General features: G+C 40.0%; 1 protein-coding gene across 1 annotated transcript in view; it reads left to right on the top strand.

Moving 5' to 3' along the window:
* MATN2 (matrilin 2) overlaps positions 1–11,367 on the top strand; it is a gene marked incomplete at its 5' end in the record, with an annotated part of 44,038 nt that overhangs the window by 30,173 nt on the left and 2,498 nt on the right. The window contains 4 exons of the mRNA XM_008941832.1: positions 970–1,092; positions 3,219–3,632; positions 6,195–6,347; positions 11,221–11,316. Of these exons, the coding sequence (XP_008940080.1) occupies positions 970–1,092; positions 3,219–3,632; positions 6,195–6,347; positions 11,221–11,316 (786 nt within the window). The remainder of the gene's footprint in view (positions 1–969; positions 1,093–3,218; positions 3,633–6,194; positions 6,348–11,220; positions 11,317–11,367) is intronic.

Consider the following 11,367-nt stretch of genomic DNA (forward strand, 5'->3'; position numbering starts at 1 on the left):
GCAGAAGTAAGCAGCATGAGAACTTAATTTGTTGAATTGCTCATATAATTGAGGGAGGCCTTCGCTGCTGTAGGTTGACTACCAACTCTTCTGTTTGCAGACAAGGATGTTTGCAGTTCAGTCAGCCATGGCTGTGAACAAGTTTGTGTGAATACTGAAGATTCGTACATATGCAAGTGTCATGAAAAATTCATACTGAAGGAAGATGGAAAGACATGTAGATGTGAGTAGCCTGAGCTATGTAAAAGTACGATTTTATCTGAGGTTTGTAAGTGTTGTGACTCTGAGTGTTTGCACATGTGTATGTTTGTGTTTTCCACCTATTTCAGTTGGCTAATAAAAGATATTATCTCTCCCTTACAAACCTCGCCTCACAAACTCCGTACACTCTTCTCAGCTAAAGATGTTTGCAACTTGGTTGACCATGGCTGTGAACATATTTGTGTTAATACTGATGATTCCTATATCTGCAAATGTCATGACGACTTCATACTGAGGGAAGATGGGAAAACTTGTAGGAGTAAGTTGTTTAAACTTTGTTCTGTACTTCCTGATCTGTTTAATGAAACTCATGAAGCAATGCTACTGTGTTATTTGTGTCATTAATAGAATCAACTTCATGGCAGATTGTTACCGTAATTTTTACATTTTGTGAAAGTTATTTACCTAGCTAACTGTGCTAAACATAATTTTCATTATCCCAAGGTAAGAATATCTGCAAAACAGTTGACCATGGTTGTGAACATCTCTGTGTTACAAGTGGTGATTCATACACGTGTCAGTGTCACAAGGGATTTATGTTGAGACGAGACAAGAAAACGTGCAGGAGTGAGTAGCTGAAACTTGCATGAGGAATATGCTTTTTTGGTCATAAAAGAAGTAACAGACTTAATTTCACTCCAATCTTGGTCATGCCAGTTTTGCATTTGAGAAGTGGTCTAATAAGGAAATTCTCTTACCAATTCTCAGATAAAGACCTGTGTAAATCTATTGACCATGGCTGTGAACATGTGTGCATCAATAATAACAATTCATACAGCTGTCAGTGCCACGATGGTTTTGTCCTGCGACAAGATGGGAAAACGTGTCGAAGTAAGTAACTCAGTATGTCTGTCAGCTGCTCTTCTCTGGCATTGCTACATGAATGAACACAGATATTATACTCCTTTGGCATACATTCTTCAAAGATCATGTTTGGAGTCTTTGAATTTATAAGTATGTTAAAAATAATACATATAAATATTGCAATTTTTTCTAGATAAAGATGTTTGCAAATCAGTTGCCCATGGTTGCGAACATATTTGTATTAATAATGACGATTCATACATCTGCAAATGTCAGGAGGGATACGTACTGAAAGAGGATCAGAAAACATGCAGAAGTAAGTACGTTTTATTTAGAAAGCATTTGTTTCTTTGATTTCTAAAATTACTTGACCTCACTCCAAATGCCTCACTTCAAAAGTGATACAATATTTGAAAGCCCAGGGCATATGTGAGTGTGATGGAAAATGTCTTGAACAATTAACTTCTTGCTCTCAAAAGCAAAAAAACTAACAAATTTGAACAGTTGTTTTGGTATGGCATCAAGTACAGTAACAATTCTTTCCAAACATCAGGCAAAAAGCCAAAGTGAAATCTTATTATGAAGGAATGTGCATATTAATCAGATTAATACACTGTGGAGCTTTTATCTTTATATACTCCATTTTATAATATCATTAATTCTATTAATTTGCTTATCTTCTATCATGACATGTTTAGAGTATGACATGGATTTATCTCATCACCCCTTAATACTTGGAGGAGAAATTATTCTACTGGAACTTAGTAAAAATATTTATTCTGAAAAAATGGATGTCTTAGTTGTGGAGACTTTTACTACCAAAGGAATGGTAACATGTTCATGCCTGATCTCAACCCTAACTAATTCACCGTGAGCTGCTGCCCTAACTTGACTTAGGCAATGATCTTGAGGTGGTTCTGAGATTCATATTCATTGCATTTCCACCACCTTAGTACATGTAACACATCTTTTCCTTGGATGACTGCAGAAAGGAATTCTTGAACAGCAGTTTTAAAATAGAGCTCTTGTCTAAGAAGAAAAGCCCAAGCTTTAAAGCTGAAAATTCCTTATTCCTACACTGACTTGGTAATATGACATCTTCAGTAATTTCTGCAGCACAACTCTCTTGTATAGGTCTTGCAGCAGTCTTACTACACAATCAGTGGAAGCCAAAGTTCATTTGGTCCAGACTAAGATGCAAATCTTACCTTCCTTAGTATAACTAATTCTCCCTGGAAATATGAGAACTCCAAATTTGTCAGTCTTCTGACAAGCTCCCAGCTTTAATTGATAAACCAGAAAAGGTAAGTTTCAGCATTACATAAGCCTTATATTTACAAGATTGTTAGAGAGTTACAAGCAAAAAAAAAATTATATAAACCATTCTGCTCCATGATTACCAGCTAGGTGCATTTCTAGCATTTACTCTCTCACCTATATATTATCTGGTTTTCTGCCACTACATGTTTAAGTTTGTGCTACAAAAACATGTTCATTGTCTGAATTTTGTCCCCAGACTTGAACCTTGCCCTCAGCTCTAGGGCAGGCTACCTCACCCTCCTCTTCTCACTCAGAATTCCCTGAGCATTTTGGCTCTTGCCTCACTGTTCCCTGCCACTCTAAATACGACTCCTAGTTTTTCACCTTATATACAAATTTAGCTTCACTGACTCATTGCTTTGTACAACGTGCAACACAAATGCAGCTCCAGTGATTCTCTTCCATGTTTTTCAGTACTGGTCATCTACACAAATCTAAAGTTAGCAGACTGGCCTATCCCTGGAAGAAAATGGTGGCAACTCTATATCCTAGCTATGCTCTTCAGTTATACAGTTCTCTCCACTTATCAGTCATTCTTAAAATTTGTTGATTGTTGCATTATCTTTAAGAGTTGTAGTATTCTCCAAAGCAGTATGTCTCAGTAAGTATTCACTGTGATTATATTTTTGCTAAACTCTTGGTCACAGGCACAATTTTAGCTTTTGATGTAGACTGTACACAACATTTTTAGACACACTGGTGAAGTTTGGATGAGCCAGGAACAAGGCACTCTAGATGATCTCTGTATTTATGCAGTCCCTAGGTATCCATGTTCCTTTTACAGTTTTGTGGCATTTTTTTGTGATCTGAACACTCTGCTGCTTCTTTCACAGCATGCACTGAAGGCCCAGTTGACTTGGTGTTTGTGATTGATGGATCAAAAAGTCTCGGAGAGGATAATTTTGAAATTGTAAAAGAATTTGTCTTGGGAATCTTGGATGCACTTGAGATTTCACCCAAAGCTGCTCGAGTTGGTTTGCTTCAGTACTCCACCGAAGTTCGCACAGAGTTTACGTTAAGGCAGTTCAGCTCAGCCAAAGACATGAAGAAAGCTGTATCACAAATGAAATACATGGGGCGAGGTTCCATGACAGGACTGGCTCTGAAGCAAATGTTTGAGAGAAGCTTCACAGAAACAGAAGGAGCAAGACCATTTTCAGCAAATGTCCCTCGAATCTCCATTGTGTTTACAGATGGACGAGCCCAAGATGAAGTCTCTGAGTGGGCTGCTAGAGCAAAGCGAAACGGTAAGTGGAGGTGCTTTTGACTCCTTCTAGAAGGCAGATATTGTTAGAAATAAGATGTGGTAATAGTATGGATGTGCTACAGTGTGCTAGAAAGAAAGAAAGAATTTTCCATAGCAGTCTGACTAGTACAGAGACCACAGTAACAGAATATGGATCTTTGTTGTTCACAGGAGCTTCTGCTACAAGATGTGTTAAGTCATCCCTAGTGTGGGATCCATAATGAGTGTTTCAGCACTGGGGTTCCATGCCATGCACAGGTAGCGGTACTACCCAGCTGGCACACCAGGCATGCCCTGAACATAGCCTCTAAGGGTAAACATTTGATACAGAGATGTGAGAACACTGGGAACTTCATTAAAAATTAAAAAAAAAAAAAAAAAAAAAGTGTCTCCTCAAAATGCAGAAATCTGTCTTCCTAAGAAATATTATGGTAATAATTGGTTATATTTTTATTTACATATATTCTGTATTTTTAACCAATCTCATAGTGCTGAAGGGTCTTCCTTACAAAAGGATATAGCTGTAGTGCTGTCTATGTACTTTATCAGGTGATATGCTGCAATGTAACTGAAACCTGGTGATTTTTAATGAAGAATATATCTGGGCAGCATTCCATCCTCTAAGACTTCTGTACTACAAAGCAGAAACTACTTTTCAGCTCTTTAGCAGTCACCTGAAAATTTTAAAAGATTTTCCAGAAAATAGAAGATATCTTTTTCTTCACAAAACGTTTTATGTTTTTATGAGAAACTGTTTTAAGAAGCATGGCTGATGGCCCACAACACACAGAAAATTGCCAGGTTTTAGAAGATACTGCACATCTTTTTTCTGTTCTTGATTTATTGGCTTGATCTATCAATCAGAACTTGATACAAGATTAGTATAGCATTGGTTTAGGACTGATACCCCTCGGTAAGAAGGAAAGGGGAAAAACGTCCAGTGATATGAGAAGAGCATGTGCTAACGAGGGTGCCATTATAATGAAATGTAAACAAAGTGATTTAAATATATTAAAAACAAACCCAAAAATTTATTTGCTAATTACCGATGTCTGGGAAAGTTCGTGGAGGATTTTTCAGACTGAAGAAGGAAAGAAGCCTAATACAACCCAACCTTGCTCACTGGCTGAATAAAGCATCAACTCCACACTGCTTTCACTGATCTTTATAATGCTACAAGCCAAATCCATCCCCTGTGTAATTGCAGCATAGACAATGTAGTAATGCTGAATGTGAAATTGGCCTTGAATACTTTATCACTGATATCTCCAAGTCTTTAAAAAGCAACAGACCTCAGCATGACTGGTCCATTCATCAAACTGAATCAGCTTCTGGTGAATGTTTTACTTTCCTGGCTGAAGTGAGGTGGTAGGCAGATTCACGACGAAAAGTAAGGAGATGCTTATGTTAAAGAGCTGGAAAACATGTATTGTATGGTGTTATCAGGCCCAGGATTCTTCATCAAAAGTCTAAAGCTGTAATTCAGTGAGTGTGTAGCTGTTATTACGCCATGATAATAAAGAGATACCAAGCTTCCTCATCCTAAATTTTAGGAGCTGAGAAAGCGGCTTCTGCTCTTTAATCTTTTAGAACAGCTTGAACTACTACGAAGCGAATAGTTGTGTTATGAATCACAAACTCAGTACTAGTTGTGGACGCTTTCTAAGCCAGAACTGATATAAAGAAAAATGTTGTATCACATCCTATGTTCACGAGAATAAACAATGTAACTGCTGCAAAGGGGGACATGGAAGCTTGCTGTATTTTGTATTCATTGCTCGTGTAAAATCTGTCCGGTGTGAGGACTGTGAGCCACTTCCTCCTTCCAAGCTTTCAGAGTGAAGAAAACTGCACACCCTCATTTACATTCTCCCTAGCACCTCTGCTAGGGAAATGCTTCTCCTGAGGATCCCTGTTGTAAGGTTCTTTCTCTCCTAACCCCACAAATTGTTTCTTTCTCCCTGTTCCCACCCTCGTAGGTCTGGGTGGCTTTGCAGTGTCTCCCAGCCCACTAGTTTCACTTAAGAGTGCAAGAACCCAGTCTCAATGTGCTCTGAGGATTTTAATGAAACACTAAATATTTATATTTTTCTAAAAAAAAAAAGAAAAAAAAAACAAAACACCAAAACTGCTGTCTTTCAGGATCCTGCTCCATTTGCTAATATGTAACAGGTTTTCCCATCAGCTCAGTAATGAGCTTTATTGCAGGCACCCTACATACACAGACACACACAAACCAGGACCTTTCAGTGCTGAGGCTGACTGGAGTGCTTCTCTTGGCGGTTCCGCAGTGCTCTTTCTGGGATCATTTACTGTCAGTAGTGGCCGGGCAACTGTCATCTCTTTAACTTAAAAACTGTTAAACAACAGCAAAGCAGTGAGTTTCTACAACCTCTCAATAACTAAGGCATATTAAGCCTGTTCAAAACCAGTTCTGAAGTCACACAGCATAGACATTTCTTGCACTCTCCAAAATGATGAATAGTCATATTTTCCTTCCATGGAGGAACAATGATTTAGAACTGCTGATGTAATAATAAAGTGCAATTTCTTTTCAATCTAGGTATAATTATCTATGCTATTGGAATAGGAAAAGCAATTGAGGAAGAACTGCTGGAAATTGCTTCTGAGCCATCATATAAACATCTCTTCTATGCCGAGGATTTCACCGCTATGGAGGACATAAGTGAAGAACTAAGAGCCCAGATCTGTGAAGGTAAAACTATCTCATTTTTATTGAGACAGAAGAGGAATGAATGCTTACAGATTTTTTTGCAGGCCTAGAAGAACAACTAGTGTCACAGCACAGGTCATAGATAGTCAGTGTCAGATACTGCAAGGCCTAAGTCAGGCACAATAGTAATTCTGCCCTTTAATATGTGAGAAATATATGAGGAATGTATACCCTTCATCTATCACCAGGTAAAGGTATATAGGAGTTGTCTTTCCTTTATTTTCATAAAGGTTGCATGAGATGTACACTTCTGTGCCCAGAAGAATCAATTGCTTCCTCCCCTTTTCTTTTTCTTCAGACAAGTCAGCCGTGCGCTGAACCCCACCCTGCCAAAGAAGCATGTTCTATTTCATTAGCAATGTGGGAAAATAATCAGGGAGTTGTAATGTCTTAATGAGAATAGAAAATTACTCTTAAGCCCAGTGGTAAAAACCTAAATCACAGCAGAACAAAGCATCAAGACCTGTTGCACGTATTTATAGCAGACCAATATTTCACAGAACGTCCATTCACAGCTACAAAGAATGGATCTCAGTTATGCACAAGGTCCAAGTTTTCCTCAACAAATGTGGAAGTTTTGTTCCAGAAAGCATCCTTCTTCACTCTGGCACAAACAGCCTCTTACAGAAACGTTCCCAGCTGAAGTTTTGCAAGGGGAAGGGGGAGTGTGAGCTGAGATGAAAGCTGTTCAGCCAGAGAGGACAGCCTGTCTCTCTCCCACTCACGCATTCCCAGGACTCAGTATCATTTGTACATGCAAATTGGTACCTGAAGCAAAATTCAGAAACATCACTGTGAATAGTATTAGTCATAGCAGTAGAATTGTGCATGACTGTTTAATTTTCACTAGCTTTTGTTGTTTTTCCTTGGAATTAAATGTAAAGAGGTTTTATTTTCATCTTTAACATTAAGCGTGCAAACCTGGCTGGCAAGCACCAGTGCATTTCTCCCTCATACAGATGTCAAGGAAGAATATGGGAAAAAAAGTCCTAGCGTGTTTCCAATTTGTATATTCTTTGTGGTTTTCTCAGTCTTAAGTCTTAGTTCCATCTTTCTGAAATGCAAAATAGTATGATAACATGAAACCAAGTCTGTTCAGTTAACCTTCTTACTAGACAGAAAATCTGCTGCTGACAGCGTGTCATCTTAAAAGCTTGGGGAGATGCCAAAGCCAAAACTATCTGGCAATGGGTATAATAATTCTTACTCATTAGCAAACCCAAGAGCTCGGTGGTGGAAATGCATCCTCTAGATACCCACAGCGGTGTTTAGCAACCACAATTTCTTTTTTTTTTTTTTTAAAGGCTGTTACTTACCATATGAAAAAATAAGTAAATCCTGCCTCTTTGTGGCAGTTTCTAGACTACACCTCTAGTAACTGGGCAGAACTGGTACCTCTCAGCCTCTGTCCTCTCTCACCACAGGCAATGCCTCACATCTGTGAACCGGGGACTGAGCCAGCCTTGCTCTTCTGGACACTCCAGGGCTACCTACTGCTTATCCAATCACTCCACCAGAAGTTCTGCCTCCAAGACTGTTACACAAGCTGAAAGTTGTTTTTTTTTTTCCTCCTCTGTTTTGATTTACAGCCTAAACTTTTTTCCCTTCATGTTTCCAAGTAAAGCAGAAGCCCTCCAAATCTCTTTTGGGGGTAAGGCTTTCTCTCTTTATTCTGCCAGAAAGCACCAGCCTTGTAGAATAGCTCTTGATGACTATTAATTATTCTTGATGTCTAGTGTTGAAAAAAAAAAAAAGTGATTATTCTCTTTTGCTTCTGAAGAGAATTCAGTCAGAAGGTTCTTGCTTGTTGCCTTGGTTTAATGTTCATTTCCCATCTGCCTGGAAGCACTAACGAGGCTGCAGCAGTGTCATACATGATAGGCACATGTCACAATTGCCTCTTCCCCGTTCTGAGCATGTGCATTACAGCAGCCTTTAATTACACGGTCACACACTATTTTTGTCCAGCCCTGATCAGATGACAGCGCTCTGCATCCTGCTGGTTAACATTCTGTTCTTCTTCCAAGCTGCAGATCGTTACTACTGCTGCAAATAGCTACTGCTTTTGAAGACACTTTTTTGAAGATTCTTTTTCACAGGCTTTTCCTAACAAAATAGTTGGGGTTTGTTATGAAACAGAACACTAAGAACAAACACCCACCTTTAGCATTGGTCCCCAACAAATTTGCATATTTATCTTCATTGCACTGACTCCACCAAGGGACTTGGGGTTAGCAGCCTCTGTTATTTCTCATCTGATTATTCACAGCTTTACAGAGGTGATGAGATCAGAAATGTTTGGGTCCCTGCCAGCTTCTGAAGCCTGAAGAGGAGTTATGGAAACACCCAATTTCCATCCTGAACTGGAGACCTTCTTTCACACCTGTGTATCCATCAGTCTTCTTTCCTGTCCCTTACATCTGAATCCTAATCACTTGTCTGTACCAGCCCAGTGGCCAGAGCTTGAACTTTACAAGTTAGTTCCTCTGCCCTTCAGAGACAGCTTCATTAGCCTGCAGCTCTTAACTTCTGGAGCAAGTCATTAATTGGGGTCAAGCACTCAAGGTTCATCTTACCCATTTCTTCCCTCCTACACTGGAAATCCCACCATCCTTGTTTCCAGTTGATCATTCTTCTGCTAGATTCCTCCTTAGCTTGTGATATCATCCCACACCTCTGTGCCCTGAACTCCTCTCTGAAATCTGTGTTCCTTCCACCAGTTGGTTCCCACACAGTTTTTGACTTATAGACTTGTAGTTCTACCCACTGAACTCTGGTCTTCTTACTCAACAATTTTTCTGTTCTTTTTCTGTTCCTCATGCTCAGTCATTCCAGCCCCCTCCCAGAGGGTTTCATCTCCTTCCCAGCTCAATCTAGCACAGATGCATATTACAAAATTCATGAGACCAGCAAAAATCCCTGTAGCTGTAACAAACCTGTGGGGCCCGAAGCATCTTCCACCTCCCTACTCCATCTTCATGGCAAATCATGGGAGCTTTTACCTTCACACGTTCACTGCCAGCAAAGGAACACTGAGTATATGTGCAGGGAGGGAGATCCACGTGCTCCACCCACTCCCCTGGCACAGCTGATCAAGTCGTGTCATTGTTAAATGTATGTTTTCCAGCTCAGCCGGGCCATTAAGTTAATTGAAGCATTTATTTTCTAGAAAAGAACCGCTTCTTAAGAGCCAAAACTGCCTCGGCATTACCCTCTTGTGGCAAGAAGAGGGTAGTGTGCACAGGGGCCTGAGGTGGCTACAGCTGCATATAAAATACGTTTCCATTTCCCTCTAGACCCCTTTCGACTAAAAAAAATATATATACAGAGTCTGAAATAAATTCCTACATTTTGAAGGCTGTTTCATGAATCAGAAACTTGTAGTTCTGCTTATAACTCTAGTGCATCAAATAAACTCTACTGCACGCTTCTCACCTCAACACTCCTACCACCCTGATCCATATTTCCCATTATAAAGGAGAAAATTGGAGGAGACTAAATGTCTTCCTTCTCCAAGCAGTTTTTACTCTTATTCAGTTCACTCCAAAGGACTGATGGATGATAATGAAACATGCATGAATTTTCACTAAAGGACACAAAGAAGGTTGCTGTCATTTCAGATTGCTTCACTACTATGAAACTATTTGTAAAGCACTTCTGTTTTCATAGGAGTTCCTCTGATAGTCTAAGTCGATGGGTGAGTCCTGGAGTTTCCATCAACACTGGACCTCTTCTAAACTGCACAGGCATAGGGCATTCTCCATGTGTTATGAGAGACGGTGAAACACTGAGTTACTGATAAAAACCATCTCTAGTCCTAGGGAAAGTGAACATTTTTGTTGCTCTTTTTGCAATCTCATTTCCTTTGGTGCTTTCTTTCCACACCAGCCTTGACACAGTCAGCTCACCGGCAGGATCCTGCATCTGGGAGGCCTCCTAAGACTGGGCCACAGCCTTCAGGTTGGCTGTTTCACCTCAGTATCCTGCTGTCCCCTCAGATCATTGCTAAGTTGCCTCTTCATGCTGCCTTCTGTAGAGAACCCTAACAATCCACCCATGAGGGAATTGTTCATCTCATTCCCCTTCCTACCCCCTCCTTGCTGCAATTCAAATCTGCCTTGTACAAAAAGCTTGAGATTCATTGTAACAAACGCACGGCTGCATGCTTCTTACACCACCCAGATGAATTACTCCATGGGGAAACTCGCATTTTAACACTGTGCTTGGTATTTTAAAGCATGTTCAGCTTTCACTCACTTTGTTTCTCACACGAACCTTCACAACTCCTTTTCAGTTCTGCAACCCACAACTTAAATCATTTATACAGTAAATACAGCCTAACTGCTTGTTCCTTCACATCTTATATCCCCAGCCCTCACTGCTATCAGTGAGATTACTCACTAATTAAGGAGAATTCAATGCATGTGAATAGCAAAACAAATATAGTGAAGTGGGCTTGATTTTTAGACTTTTGGAACTTTCGGGGGGTTTCCTGCAGGACCTGAATCAACCACACTAGCCATCACAGATGTCATTGCCTGCCCCAATCTTGCAGTACACCACAAGTATCTTTTTGAAGACAGTCACACTCACTCAGCAGGATCTACAGGTAATCAGGTCACCTTTGTTTAGAATAATCCAGACTGCTCTTTGAGTATATAGGCCTAAGCGTTGTAGACTATTTCCCAGTATTTACAGAATGGGCCCCAGAGCATTCCTTTGGATGTTGGCCTGTTTTTAGAGCAGAAAACTGTATTAAACCTCCTCTGCAGTATAAGTCCTTGTCATTTCCTCCCCCCTCCCATTCAATTTATTCAGCATTTAGCCTATGCTTGACTGTTTCCTTTTCTTTCAGCAAAAGCTTCAAAAGATAAAGACCAGTGCAAATGTGAAAACCTTGTGACATTCCAGAACTATGCAACTAATGAAGTAAGAAAACTCACCCAGCGATATATCCTTTCAGAGTAACTGTTTCTTAAATATAAGGGGGGGGGGGGGGGGG

The sequence above is a fragment of the Merops nubicus genome, unplaced genomic scaffold (assembly GCF_000691845.1).
Source record: "Merops nubicus isolate BGI_N331 unplaced genomic scaffold, ASM69184v1 scaffold20686, whole genome shotgun sequence".
NCBI lineage: Eukaryota > Metazoa > Chordata > Aves > Coraciiformes > Meropidae > Merops > Merops nubicus.